Below are 14,741 nucleotides of genomic sequence, written 5' to 3'. Positions count from 1 at the left end.
GAGATCAACGTGATACGACAATAAAATGTGAATGGTGCGATTTTAAAGTCACTTTATTATGAAAATCTACAGGAAATAACCCTCATTCGCAGTGGTTTTATCGTTTTCAATGATTAGTATTGGCCTTTTTTGGCAATAACATTTAAAGTAAAGTGCCTAGAGTGAAAAATATGAAGATCAATGTGAGGAAAATGACAGGAAAACGATGGCTTGGAAACGCCTGACAGACGAAAGCGACACTCCAAGGTAAAAACGCGGCGCAATTAGAGCGCTTCACGTAGAAGGCGCTTTGATTTATAATTCAGAGCAATCTAGCTAGCGAGCCGAGGAGCCGACACCCCCTCGCTAACCCGAGGCGAAGGGGGCGGGGGGGCGAGACTTGCGACTGGAATCGGGCGCCAAAGAAACCCGCTCGTTTGCGCTCCGTTTGAGGTGGATTTAAAAAGGGATGGAGATACGTGACGTCCATACCTGTACCTGCCCGCCGGGGGGCGCCGGATGACGGGAGGTGGCTCCGGCATATCAAGTGGAGAAATGAAAGACGGGATCGGTCGCTCGGTGAAAAAAACGTTAGCCCGGCGTGTCAACGTGGGGCCGATATAACGACGAAGGGGAGGTTATTTCAATCGTCTGGAAATTATAAACCTGGCGGCACTGCCGCAGGTGCGTCATAATGGGGAAAACGTTTTGATTGGTCGAGGAGGTCCAATTTGGGTGTCCTTTTAATCGTATTATGCTTTTATAATGACAATAAAAGCATTTAATTCTATTTAGATCACGTGTCGTGAGTGCCGACTTTCTGTTTTAGGATCAAATTAAAATGAAGGGTAGAGATGTATATTACATTTCTTGATTTTTCCCCCTTTTAAATCAATAATGTAATTTTTTAATCATTTTTTTTCTGTTTTTAGTTCAAAAATCATTTTGTAACATCTAGAAATATATTAAAAACAAGCTAAAAGAAACATTGTTATAGATCTATAAAAAAAACTGAATATTCAGGGCTTTTAATCCAGTTCTTTTAATCCATTTATATATAAAAAAAATCTAAATATTATATCTAAAATGGTCCGGCCCACATGAAATCGAGTTGACGCTAACGCGGCCCGCTAACCAACCCGAGTTGATTTAGATTGTCCCGAAGGCCACAAAAAAAAAGATGGACATTCAAATATTCCAATCTCAATGGCTTCTATCTGGTTAAATAAAGGTTACATTTTTTTTAAAAAAGTTTCTAAAGCTCCTCAACGACAAGAGCACGAAATCCCACCATTAGTTTCATCACAGCGCCATTGCGATTACAAAAAAAACACACCAAAAAAACAAAAAGCGATCCCAGGACTTTATCACTTCCCAGCTCGATGAGTTAAGAAGCAACTTTCACCCCCTCTCAACCTCGCTATCGATTTTCCGAGAGAGTGGGAGATCTGGGGATTACGTCCGTGAACACCCGGCTTACCGGCCCCCTTTTTTTTTGTATCTGGCAAAAAGATGGGGGAGACAAAATCTAGGGGCTTAAGGGCCGCCGCGCCCGAACGGGGGAACTTGAAAGCGGCGGCGGCGGCGGCGGCGGCGGCGGGATGGGAAGCGAGGAGAGAAGGTGCCTCATTTAGGAGCGCTACTTTTGGAAGGGGAAAACGCTTAAAGTAAAGCGCCAAGGCCCCGACCGACCGCGCTCGGGAATTGAGACGTTTTTAAACCTTTAACGGGGGACGCTGATCAAAGCCCGAGTCGATCCCCGCTGAAAGCGGGGCCGCGGGGAGGGGAGGGGAAGGTATCACCGCGGGGGAGGAACGGGGGGCGAGTGCGGGGATCACGGCGGGTCCATAACGTCAAATCGGCACGTTAGCTTTTTTTTGAAGGGGCGGCGGAATTACAGGATCCAAGGGGAGCCCCGGTCCATTCCGCGGGTTTTCCGAAGGCCGGAAAAGCGGGCCGCCGCGGAGAGGGTAACGATTGGTGGCTTAGGAGCACGAAAACCAAGATTTTGTGGGTTAGGTCAAGGGTGTCAGACTCGGGTTGGTTCGCGGGCCGCTTTAACGTCAACTTGGTTTCATGTGGGCCGGACTATTTTAGATATAATATTTTGATTTTCTTTTTTAGAAATGGATTAAATGACCTGGATTAAAGGCCCTGAATATTCAGTTTTTTATAGATCTAAAACAATGTTTATTTGAGCTTTTTATATATATTTTTAGATTTTACAAAATGATTTTTGATCTAAAAACACAGGAAAAATGGATTAAAAAATGACAATTATTGATTTAAAAGGGTGAAAATCAGAAAATTTAATATACATCTTTACTCTTCATTTTAATTTGATTCTAAAACAGGAAGTTGGCACTCATGATTTACTTTCTCGGGCCACACAAAATGATGTGGCGGCCCAGATTTGGCCCCAGGCCGCCACTTTGACACCTGTAAAGTAGTTGAACCAATGAGATTTGTTTTGAAACAAGTAGCCAACCAGAAGCAGGTGGCCCGGCAACAGTGATTAGCGCCCTGGCCTCTGTAATTCTGGGGTCCTAGGTTCGAATCCAGGTCGGTCCACCTGTGTGGAGTTTGCGTGTTCTCCTTGGGCTTGCGTGGGTTTTCTCCGGGTACTCTGGTTTCCTCCCACATCCCAGAAATATTCATGCTAGGCTAATTTAGCCCCCTGGGTTCAAATCCAGGTCGGTCCTCCTTCATGGGTTTTCTCCGGGTTCTCGGGTTACCTCCCACATCCCGAAAAATATTCATGCTAGGCTAATTTAGCCCCCTATAAGGCATGAGTGTGAACGGTTGTCCTTTGTCTCCTCGTGCCCTACGATTGGCTGGCCACCGATTTGGGGTGTCCCCCGGCATTGGTGTTACAGCCCCTCCAAATTGCCCAACAGCAGCCGGGTCGAAGGTCACCGAGGCCTCCATGTTCGGCGCCGACCCTTTCGGCCCGCGCCCCTCGCCGTAACGGACACGCGTGGGCATCCGAGTCGAAGCGTTTGCCTGGGAAAAGGTCCCGCCCCCTCCCCTTAGCGAAGGGCCGACCTCCAAGCGGCTGAAGGTTGCTCGGCAAACTTGGCCGGCCCCCGAGCCCAAACATCTGCTTTCCTCGCGGGCGCGACCGGCGCGGACCCCCGCCGCCCGGTCTGGCCGCGAGCGAGCCCTTCCGCCGTCCTCGCGCCGCGACCCGCCCATTTATAACCCCTCGCCGCCCTCCCCGTCGAGGCGACGACGCCGGCGCGGTGGCTTGACCGCTGAGCGGAAGCGCTCCCGTCTTGTCAGCCGCTCTTCGGGGCCCGTCAACGGGAAGCGGGGAGGTGCGGGGGGGACGGGGGGAGTTCGCCGGGCATCTGCGCAGCTCCCACAAAGCGGCGACGGTCGGAACTCTGACAGAAGCATCTGTCATCCCCCTGCCTTCGTACACTCGCCCGCTGTCCGAGGGCCCGACCGATCCCGTCTTACCTTTTTGGGGGGGAGCGGGGGGGTCTTGCCGTCTAGCGAGAAGTTCTCGGACGCCTCCTTTGGAAAATCTGGCGCACTGCAGCGATTTCTGGGTCTCGTGCAAAGGCTCTCGACTCAATTCTGACTCGTCGTGGTGACGGTTTTTAGGTTGCGATAAGGCAGGAAACGCCATGTGAAAGGAAGGCTAGTGTGTAGGTCACAGGTGTCAAAGTGGCGGCCCGGGGGCCAAATCTGGCCCGCCACATCATTTTGTGTGGCCCGGGAAAGTGAGTGCCGTCTTTCTGTTTTAGGATCAAATTAAAATGAAGAGTATAGATGTATATTAAATTTCCTGATTTTTTTCCCCTTTTAAATCAATAATTGTCAATTTTTAATCCATTTTTTCTGTGTTTTAGTTCAAAAAATATTTTTTTAAATCTAAAAATATATTTTAAAAAAGCTAAAATAAATATTGCTTTAGATCTATAAAAACTGAATATTCAGGGATTTTAATCCAGTTCTTTTAATCCATTTATAAAAAATAAAATCTAAATATGATATCTAAAATGGTCCGGCCCGAGAGCGACAGTTTTATTCAAAGGGCTGTTATATATTTCTCAATTTGACAGCTTTTATGATGGTTAATACTAAGTATATTTTTTCCAAATCCTCTTTTTGAGCCTTATAATAGGAAATATTTGTTTGTTTTTATTTTACAGATTTTTTTGGTTTGATTTTTGCATTTTGAATTCATAAAGGGGACAATTATTTATTTTTATAATTTAATTATTTTCAATTAAAAAGGAAAACAGTGAATATTCATTTTTTACATAGAAAATAAATCTTTGATTTTTAAATAAATTTGGGGATAAAAAGCAGGAAAAAGACACTTTAATATGCAGTTTTTTTGTTTATAGTTTTCATCTGTTTCAAATGTAATAACTGATTTTTCTTACCCCCAGTGTCAAAAGTTTTGAGACACCTCACCATGCATTCGGATGGTAAAGTGTCCCAAAACATTAGTAATATATGGATTTGCCAAGCTCTGCAATCCATATTTATGTACGTAAAATATAAATAAATGAATACTGAAAAAACAATGGAAAAAAATGCATCATTCAGATTTACCTACTGAACATGGAATAACATATTTGTAAACTGGAATAAATCTTTGCATAGAAATCCTTTACGATGTCAAAAATCTTGATGTCGGTGTTTGCGGGGGCGCTTGGCCTTCCTCCGAATTACACGCCAACTTTGTGCGCATTTGTCACACGATAAGAATAACACGCCGCAGATGGCGCGGGGGGCCCGTGTCGGCATTTGCGGCCCCTGGCAATTAGGCCGCGCCTCTTTTAAAGACAATGAAGGATGCCGGTGATACTTGAAGGACGCTTGTCTCGCAGCCACGGCCAGGAAGTTGACGCGAAAGGCCGGGACGGGGGCGCCCGGCAGGTCTAGGAATAACACCGAGAACCCCACCGCAACTCCCCCACCCGCCCGCCGGGTCGGAGACCTTCTGCGTTGGAGCCCAGCCAGCTTGGCGGGGGTCCCGCTCAGACAAGGGGATGACAGTGTGGACCAGGCGTATGACTGAGCGCGTATCCTTCACCCCGACAGACGAGGCGGCGGCGCAACATCGCGGCCCACTTCGTCTCCAGAGGGTCTCGCCTTCATTTGTTAGCGCGTCCTCGCTCTCACGCTGCGAAGCTACTTTTTTTAAACTCGGCGCCGCGCCTTGGACGAAGAAGCGTCCAAACCTGACGTTTCGGTCGACAAACTGAATTGACAAATCGACAGGAAGTGACCCGATGCTCACAGGAAGTGAGCCGTGAATGCACGGAAATGAAGAAGCGACCCATGCCGACGAGGATGTGAGGTCAAAATGAGGTCAACTTTGACACCTCTGTCTTAGAGAGATTTTAAAATGCCCTAAACTAAAAAGGAAGTGACCTCAAAATGACCAGATATCAACAGGAAGTGACCCAATATCTTAAGGAGAGACTTTAAAACGCCCCAAACTAAAAAGGAAGTGACCTCAACGTGACCCATTATCAACAGGAAGTCAACTGAATAGGATGAATAGGAGATGACCTTTAAATAGCCCAAAACGGATAGGAAGTGATGCGATTCAAACAGGAAGCAGCCCTGAAATGACCAAAAATCAACAGAAAATGACCCAGATATGACCCATAATTCATAGAAAGTGACCCCAATGAGGAAAAAATAAACAGCAAATGATATAAAAATGCCACAAGTTGAGGTTTAGTGACCATCAGACCATTTTTTTAGTGAAAAGAGATTTTTACAGGCATTTTTGAGTCCTACATCTTAATTCTCCTCCTCCATGTTGTTGACAAGTTTTCGAATTTCACTTCACCAAGCCCCTCCACAGGAATTTAAATTTCATGAGGGTCTGCAGAAAAAACTTTTTGGTCATTAAAGTCCGGGACCTAAATATTAACGCGGTAAAAAAAATCCATAACTACCTAAATTCATTGATTCCAGACCACTGAAGCACTCCTGCGTTGAAGGGCACCTTTGCTGGACTTGAATGAGCGATGGCGTCCTTGAGCCGGAGTGTGTGTGTTGTGTGTGTGTGTTGTGTGTGTGATTGTGTATGTGTGTGTGTGTGTGTCATGCTCATGGATTGGCATCTTTCCCCATATTACTGTTGGCAAGTCTTCAGCATGTACAGGAGAATCCACTGGAGAATGATAAAGTAGTCAAAAGACAGGTCAGCGTGTTCATTAAGACCACTGCAAGATTTTTAGCTGCCATTGACGCCGATAGACGTCCGATTCCTTTGTTGATGTTGATTTTAAGGCTTCCTGTTCAATTATTGCATGTTCAGGTCACTTTGTTTTTAATTTGAGGGATTTCCGTATCAGTTTCTGTTGAATTTCGGTCACTTCCTGTTCATTTTGCGCAAATTTGAGGGTGGTGTTGGTAGAAAAATAATTTTGATTTTTTTATATTTATGTAGTCGTATCAAAATTGTGGTATTTTTTAGGCTAAAAATAAATAATTCAATAAATCCATGTCAAATGGAAAAACTGATCTCAAATACGTATGTCACTTTTAAAGAATTTGCTGATACTTACAAAACATTGAGAACTGGAAAAATTCGAACCGGAACTTTTTTTTATATTGCAGTTTAAAAAGTAGGGCGAGATGATAACATTGTGGTCATGACGTCACAGCATACGTGTATCTAGGCAACGATAGGTCTCTCGGCGGCTTCATCCAAATTTAAAGGGGGATTCTCTCTTTTTTAAATCGATGTTTACACGGACAAAATGAACTATGCGTGAGTAAAAAAATGAATATTTTTTATTTGATTTTTTTTAATGAAATAGCTTACTCATTCGCCTTGAGTAAAGTAGGCATTTACTACTTTTATCAACATTTTTCCCAAAAATAACCCCTTCCTCCCCACGTCTGAGTGGTACCGCCCGGTGACGTTACGCGCGGGAGGGCAGAACGTGGTTTGGATTGTGTGCGGAAAAGGAGCTTCGTGGGAGGACGGTTTTAAAACAAAACAACCTTCAAGTAAATAACTTTCATAATTCACATCATTATATATCTTCCACGCGGTCTCAATATTTGACAGGCACTGTTTTTTTTAACCGCTGCGTCGTTGTTAGCACCGAACAACCTACGGTTAGCTAGGTGCTAGCGCATTTGTTGACGTACGTTATCTCCCACGTGATGCCGTTTGAGCGTTTAAGTGATGAAGGTGTTTTTTTTGTGAAAAATGGAACGACGAGCTTTGAATGTGCTTCAATTTGGGAATGAATGGACGAAAATGGTGGCGTTCAGGGGGAGGGGCACCCACATGTTGTCATGTATTGTCACCGTTTGCAAATGACTGGCTCAAAACTTCCTGTTTCGTTTGTTTGTGGACAGAAATGACCGGAGACTGGAAGCCTGGTGATCTGATTTTCGCCAAAATGAAGGGCTACCCCCACTGGCCAGCTAGAGTAAGTGTGGAAATTTGACAGGGCTTGTTTCTTTATTAAACGTTTACAAATATCCCACGTTTTGAGGTTTTGACTTTCAACTGTAATGACATATTTACTGTCACTGATTGACAGTGATAGACGTCCAATCTATTTGGTGGGGATCACTGCATGTTCGTAGGGCTGTCGTAATTAATTGAAAATTCAATTAGCAAATTGTACAATTCAAATGGGTTGGACATCTACGAGGGATGAACTTTTGTTTAAATAATTTTAATTCTGTTTTTTTTCAGAGCTGCATGATATTGAGTATTTTTTTGTTTAAAATACAGTAAAAAAAAATCTTAATGATGGTTAATTTAGCCACCATAAGGTTGTCATGTCCAATCTTTCCTCACTTATTACATTCATGACTTAGTACCACAACATATACTTTGCCAAATATACAGTTATATACTATCTGTTTCGTGTAAAATAATTGGCCTTTAATTTAGACCTATCGTAACACAAATTTTCATTTAAAAATCAATACTTACATGTCACCGACAGATCGACGAAGTCCCAGACGGCGCCGTGAAACCCTCCAACATCAAGTTACCCATCTTTTTCTTTGGTACCCATGAAACGTGAGTGACTAAGCCAATTTTCTCCACTTAGATGCCACAAAAGGCACAAAATGGCGGTCAAACCACTTTGAGGAATCTCATCATAGCATCGCGCGAGTATACAAAAGCTAACCTGTGTAAAAAATTCCCCACAGCGCCTTCCTGGGCCCCAAAGATATCTTCCCGTACCACCCCAACAAGGAGAAGTACGCCAAACCCAACAAGAGGAAGGGCTTCAACGAAGGATTGTGGGAGATCGAGAACAACCCCAAAGTGGAGCTGACGGCACCAAAGGTTGGAATCACTCATGTGGACTAAAAAAAACTATAAGAAATATCATCTCGTACACCTGTTGAAATTTTTTATGTAATGTTTTTTCTAGCCTATTTGTACAGAATCTTTGTCTGAGAAGGATTCAGACGCTGGTTTAGAAGAAGAGGAGGGGGTGGAGATTAAGGAAACAAATTCATTGGAAGTAAGTGTACACGGCAAATATAAAAACATTTTTGTTTTTCTTATAGATAAATATGATTTCCACTTGCCAAAAGAGAAATACAAAATGACTGAATATTGAAAAATGTCATCAAACAGTTGGTAATCACCTATCAAAATTGTTTTTGATTAGGTTTATGATGCCTGATTCGTTAATGAGTCATTAATAATTCAAATCCACTTTATTGTGACCGTTTTCTTGGTGGTAGGTTCATTGTAGGACATAATAGTTCGTAACTTTGAGCTACCCACTAAGTGGACCCTTGTCCCCAACCTTTCAGGTTCCAGGAAGGGAGGCTGAAGAAGAGGAGGAGGACGACGACGAAGGGTCTATGATCACCGAGCAGGGGCCTCAGAACAAAGATGTACGTAGTTTTTTTTTTTTTTTTTGAGACGAGTGGGGTGGGTGCCTGAATGGCTTCCAGCCATTTATTCATTTATTTATTTATTTTTCAGCAATCAGCATCTAATCTAGTTCAATTCCCAAAAATGAAAATAGTACATTATGGGTAGGCTAAGTTAAAAACTTTACCCATTTTAGAATACTGTTACTTGAAAGATGTCATCCAAAAAATATGTGAAGATGCGTATATGAAGAAATTTAAATAGACTGCAATGTCTGATCTTGCCACAAGAGGTAGCGATATTACATGATTTGGCGTTAGATGTTTTCACCACTATTTTTCTTGAATAAATACGTGTTGGTTTTTTATTAATTGTGTTTAAAATGCTGACTTTTACAGGACCCATCCCAGGCAGAAGCCCCTAAACCTAAGAGAGGACGAAAAAGAAAGGTATTTTTTTTATTAATATTATTTATATATTTTATATTATTTATAAATATATATATATTATTATGAAATTTCCCAAATACGGGATGAATAAAGTTATCTAAATTATTACTTATTACATTGTTTTTCATCAGAATGAGGGCGAGCAAGACGCAGATGCAGCGGAAGCTCCCCCAGCAAGTCCAGTCAGTCCTGCAGGTCAGTTGGAAAAAAAACAGCACATCCCATAATTCAACACGGAACGCCATTGTGACTCAAAACTGTTTTTGTCAGGTGGGGAGGCCCCAAAACGACGAGGCAGGAGGCCCAAAAGTGAAAAGTTGCTTCTGCTGCAGCATCAGGAGCGACCGGGCTCGGGAAGTGAAATGTAAACACCAATTAACATTCTCCAAAATAATGACTACCCATGGAGAAACACTAAAATAGTTCACATTTCGTTTAGTGTGTTTTACTTATGCAGTATGGTAGGAGGTGTTTTTTTATGACAATTGAGTTAGATTATCCAAATTTAGGATTGCGGCAACAACAGTAAAACATACACGTCTGTTGGTCAGGAAAGCAAAAAAATGACACCCGAGTCTTCCTCCCTCCTCAGAGACGCCCCCGAGTCGGACAAAAAGAGGAAGAGGGCGGCAGAGGACAAGTCCAAAAGCGGCGAGGAGGACAAGCGAAGGAAGGAGGACGCCAAGACCAAAGACGGCGAGGCCAAAGAGCCGGACGCCAAGAAGAAGAAGCCTTCCAAAGACGGCAACTCGTCGGGTGCCTCGGATGATGACGAGGCAAGCCAATCGCGAGAAAGATATCCTTATTGCGTTAGAAAAAAAAAAACATTTTTCAGGTTGAAGACAGAAAATAATTCTGGTACGCTAAAAATAACAAGGTTGCCAGATTTTAAGGTCAACCAATTTCGCTTGAATTTTAAAGTTTGGATGGAAAACAAAAAAATACTCCCTTATACAAACTTTAGTTATCTAGTTTGATTAAATTATTCCTTTTTTACCTTTACATTGCACTCATTTACGATCATTTTTGTGAAAAGTACTTAAACAAGGATCCTTAACGTTTTTATTTTATTCTTTCTTAGAAGACCAAAGGCAGGAAAAAGCATCAAAACACAGACACGGACAAGGAGGCACGGCGGCGAAAAGACGAGTAAGACGTCAAGAAAATTGCTCACAAAAAATGATACGTTTTTCGGTGTCACGCCGACATCTTTTTGTTCTTCGTGCTGTTTTTGAAAAGGGCAAACAAGGACGACTCCAAGAAAAGCGAAGAGCGATCTGGCACGAAAAAAAAGGGTGAGTTCCCCACCGTGGTTTTCAGCTTCTGACTGGCGCCAAAGTTCAAGCAGGATATCCTCACGGAAGGTCTCGCGGTGAAAGAAAACATCATTTCTGTTGAAGTAAACTGTTTCCTCCTCAGAAATCTCCACGGATGTCAAGCTTCAGCGTCTCCACAGTGATATCAAGATTTCGCTCAAGATAGACAACCCTGTGAGTTTGTCTTGGCTTTTTTGGGGGGGTAAAATGGAAATCAAAGTGCATTATTTTGGGGGTGACAGTCAGGACCATTTCTACAGGAGTTCATGAAGAGTTTTAACGGTTTGTCTCCCTGGAAACAACCAGTTACCATATTTTCTCGCATATAAGCCGCATCCGTGTATAAGCCGTACCCTTAAAATGGCCTTAAAATCGTTGAATTTTAGAATTTCTCTCGTATAAGCCGCCCCCTGCTTCACAATTTTCACCTCCATATTCATGGTTTTAATAGGGAGTGCAACTTTGAAGAGAGGATCTTAAGTAAAATCATCGCACGTGGTATCTCTGAGATACTGTATAAATCAATTACTGGATTGCACATTCCTAAAGGATGTTGCCTGCACGTAGACAAATTAAAAAGGGAAGTCACGTGAGCAGTACAACCAGAAAGTGTGTCCGTAGCGGTCTCGTTTTTCATCCCTAGGTAAGATGGCGGCGCCCTGAGCGAGCAATGGCAGGCACAAGTGAGTGAGTCTCTATTTAGAAATAAATGACCATATCGGCCACATTGTCTTGCATAATGGCGTTTCTTGCCACACTGCAGTTTCGAGCACATCAAGTCTAAATTTGTGCGCCTATAAGCCGTTCCTTCGATTCGGTCATCATTTTTTTACGACAAAGACGGCCTATATGCGAGAAAATACAGTCATCCGGGCAGAGTATTTTAGAGCGGCGCTGTTTTGTGTCTTTTTAGGACATAAAGAAGTGCTTGGACGCCCTGGACGAGATCAGCACCCTTCAGGTGACCACGCAACACCTGCAGAAGCAAGGCGAACTGATCGGCACGCTGAAGAAGGCAAGGCGCGCCGCGCCCCGGGCCCAAACGGCCAGTCGGTGGCCTTCCCCGCGTGACGCCGCCGGTGGCTCGCGCTCCAGATCCGCAGGTTCAAAGCCAGCCAGGACGTGATGGACAAAGCCAGCATGCTGTACAACAAGTTCAAGAGCATGTTCCTGGTGGGCGAGGGCGAGTGCACGCTCAGCAAGGTGCTCAACCGCTCTTTGGCCGAGCAGCGCCAGCACGAGGAGGCCAAGAAGGGGACGCTGAAGAGGGCCGAACAAGCGCAGGAGAACCAAGCGCCAGCGGGTACGTCTCCTTCTGTCTTTCTTTGCGATTCGCCTCTCTTTTGGGAAGGAAAGGGGAGAGGGTGAGCTGGGCTTTGATAGAATTGAATGCTTTTGTCATCATGTAAGTATAATGAGATTTAAAGCTTCACCATCAAGTGCGCAGATAAATAATACATAAATTAGTCAACAACATGGAGAGCACAAATAAATAATCAATAAAAAATAATAAATAAGTAGTCAACATAATAAGTCATCAACAACATGAAGTGCACAAATAAATAATTAGATTAGATTAACCTTTATTCATCCCGTATTCGGCAAATTCAGTTTGTAGCAGTAGCAAGTAAAGACACAGGAAAAGACAATATAGACCTAGATAAAGTTGGAATGGATAATTATAATAAACCATCCATAAATAATAATAAACACAATAAATAAGTAGTCAACATAATAGGATGTTAACAACACAGAGTGCACAAAGAAATACATAATATTTATAATTAATAATAATAAAAACAATCAGCAAGTAATAAATAAGTAGTCAACAACATGGAGTGCACAAATAAATTATCAATAAATAATAAATAAGTCATACATAAGTAGTCAACATAATAGATAGCCAACACAATAAGTAGTCAACAACATGAAATGCACAAAGAAATAATAAATACATAATCAATAAATAAGTATTGTTTATCCGCAAAAAAAGGCCCCTTCATTTCCAATGGCAAAAACACTGAAAAGGTTCAAATGTATCTTGTCTGACATCTTTGTTATCCATTTCATGTATCAAAAAAGTGTGAGAAAATTAAATTGAAAAAGACAAAAAAATGGATCTATATACAGTATCTTCACATACTATTATCCCTCCCTACACATCTTATGGGGTAAGATATGTGACATTTTACGAAGTCGATCTGGTCACCATTTAGTTTGTTCGAGACAACCAGTGCATTTGATCAAAGTTAAGAACACACACACACTTAACGGGCTCGTTAAAAATTGGAACATTTTACAACCTTGTTTCAGGGTGCTTTTTGTCTGTCTTTAAATTCTAGACGTGCTGTGAAATTGCCGATGAACAAATGTCAGAATTAACCACCTCCGTGAAAATAGCTTTGAAAAATGAGCCAACAAATCCCCCCCACGCATCCATACATTCCAATTCTGTCCAACTTTGTGCGGTTTCGCCATGGCGTGTGAGCCTTTCTCTTGACTGGATCGCAGGAGGCGGCGGCCCTGTCAAAAACCAAACTCACTCGCGGTTCTGCCCGTCGGCCAAATTCATTCAGACGCGGCCGGAAACGACGTCCCTTTTCGGCAGGTCACAGGATTTCTTTATTAGGTTAATATCACGCCACATGCCGTACTCGACGGTCTGGCTGGAACGGGACGAATACGTAGCTCGCGTGAAAAGATTTCTTTCTCAGGCGGAGGCGCGGCCAATGAGCAGAAAATGGCGATGATCTTCCCGAGGTCTGAAGCTCAGACGCGTGTGGTCACATGTTCCCCCGTGCTCGTCTTTGGTGTGGTTTTTGTTGGGAGTCTGCGCTCATGTGTGTGTTTTGGATTGTGCAGATAAAGCGGGCGAAGGAGATCAGAACGCCGAGGAGAACAAGGCGGAGCCTCGTGAAGACGTGTCTACGGTGGAGAACCTCAGGTAGTGTCTGAGTACGCACACAAAATGGCGAGCCTTCGTTTCCAACCGGCATCCAAGTGAAGTACTACCGTATTTTCTCGCATATTAGCCACCTCGGCGTATAAGACGCACCCTTAAAATTGCCTGAAAATTGTTGAATTTCACAAATTCTTGTGTATAAGCCACCCTCTGATTCACAATTTTCACCTCCATATTCATGGTTTTAATAGGGAGTACAAATGTGGTATTTTGAAGCTAAAATCGTAAGAAACATCATCGCACGAGGTATTTCTGAGATGCTGTATAAATCGATTGCTGGATTACACATTCCTAAAGGGTGTTGCCTGCACGTAGACAAATTCAAAAAGGAAGTCATGTGAGCAGTACAACCAGGAAGTGTGTCCGTAGCGGTCTAGTTTGTCGTCTTTAGGTAAGATGGCGGCGCCCTGACCGAGCAATGGCAGGTGCGAGTGAGTTTTTTTCACATTTTATGCAAGATACAGTTAATTTTTTTCTTGAATTTCATCCATAAACGTCAAAATTAATTTTGTTAAGCGTTTTATCTGTTAATCTTTTCTTTATTTTGAAATAAATGACCATATCGGCCACATTATCTTGCGTTATGGCGTTTCGTGCATGTCAAGTCTAATTTGTGCGCATATAAGCCGTACCCTCGATTCAGTCTTTTCCCCCCCGACAAATACGGTGTACATGCGAGAAAATACGGTAGTTACTTTTTATCTCCGCACTAGTGCCACCATTTTTTTTCCTCATACTAATACTTCCAACGATAGTCACATTTTTTTTCTTTGTCCAGCCCTAATACTTTGCCGAATGAAACCGACAACTAACACGGTTGAATCTGCTCTTCTCCAGCGCCCCCGTTTCTCAAGAAGCCTCCACCTGACCTCCCATTTCCGCCCCGTTAAGGTCTTGACACTGGCACCACCCCCCGACCGCCGCAACCGGTTTCCACTTTACCGACCGTCGTCGTCCAAATCGCTGCTTCAAGTCGTGAGTGCTTCGGTAGTCGTAGTAGCAGACGATACGTTTGCAAGCTTTTACAGTTACCGTCGTAGAAAAGAAGAAAAGAACACTCGGTGCCCAGAAAGGGTTCACAGTGTCTTTCTAAGCGCTTTTTTCTTGTGTGTAAATAAGAGTTATTTTTGTGCCTTTTTAGTTTCATCTGTTTCAGCGTTAAATAAAATCGTCTACTAAAGTAGTATTCC

General features: G+C 43.1%; 1 protein-coding gene across 5 annotated transcripts in view; it reads left to right on the top strand.

Moving 5' to 3' along the window:
- Window positions 1-14,737, top strand: part of psip1a (PC4 and SFRS1 interacting protein 1a) — a 46,621-nt gene extending 31,884 nt beyond the window's left edge. For 2 of the 5 annotated variants that reach the window (XM_077604855.1, XM_077604853.1), the window contains exons 7-22: window positions 7,330-7,403; window positions 7,932-8,008; window positions 8,143-8,281; window positions 8,370-8,462; window positions 8,761-8,844; window positions 9,223-9,273; window positions 9,405-9,468; window positions 9,544-9,637; window positions 9,866-10,049; window positions 10,355-10,422; window positions 10,513-10,568; window positions 10,693-10,763; window positions 11,503-11,604; window positions 11,685-11,892; window positions 13,452-13,533; window positions 14,389-14,737. In XM_077604855.1, coding sequence (XP_077460981.1) covers window positions 7,332-7,403; window positions 7,932-8,008; window positions 8,143-8,281; window positions 8,370-8,462; window positions 8,761-8,844; window positions 9,223-9,273; window positions 9,405-9,468; window positions 9,544-9,637; window positions 9,866-10,049; window positions 10,355-10,422; window positions 10,513-10,568; window positions 10,693-10,763; window positions 11,503-11,604; window positions 11,685-11,892; window positions 13,452-13,533; window positions 14,389-14,419 — 1,476 coding nt within the window. In that variant the 5' untranslated portion in view covers window positions 7,330-7,331 and the 3' untranslated portion in view covers window positions 14,420-14,737. Of the gene's footprint in view, window positions 1-6,663; window positions 6,731-6,831; window positions 6,973-7,329; window positions 7,404-7,931; window positions 8,009-8,142; window positions 8,282-8,369; window positions 8,463-8,760; window positions 8,845-9,222; window positions 9,274-9,404; window positions 9,469-9,543; window positions 9,638-9,865; window positions 10,050-10,354; window positions 10,423-10,512; window positions 10,569-10,692; window positions 10,764-11,502; window positions 11,605-11,684; window positions 11,893-13,451; window positions 13,534-14,388 lie in introns of those variants that run through there. The other 3 variants (XM_077604851.1, XM_077604850.1, XM_077604852.1) reach the window with 3 other exon arrangements.
- The last annotated feature ends 4 nt before the right edge of the window (window positions 14,738-14,741 follow it).

The sequence above is a fragment of the Stigmatopora argus genome, chromosome 7 (genome assembly GCF_051989625.1).
Source record: "Stigmatopora argus isolate UIUO_Sarg chromosome 7, RoL_Sarg_1.0, whole genome shotgun sequence".
NCBI lineage: Eukaryota > Metazoa > Chordata > Actinopteri > Syngnathiformes > Syngnathidae > Stigmatopora > Stigmatopora argus.
This window is presented reverse-complemented; position numbering and strand designations above follow the sequence as displayed.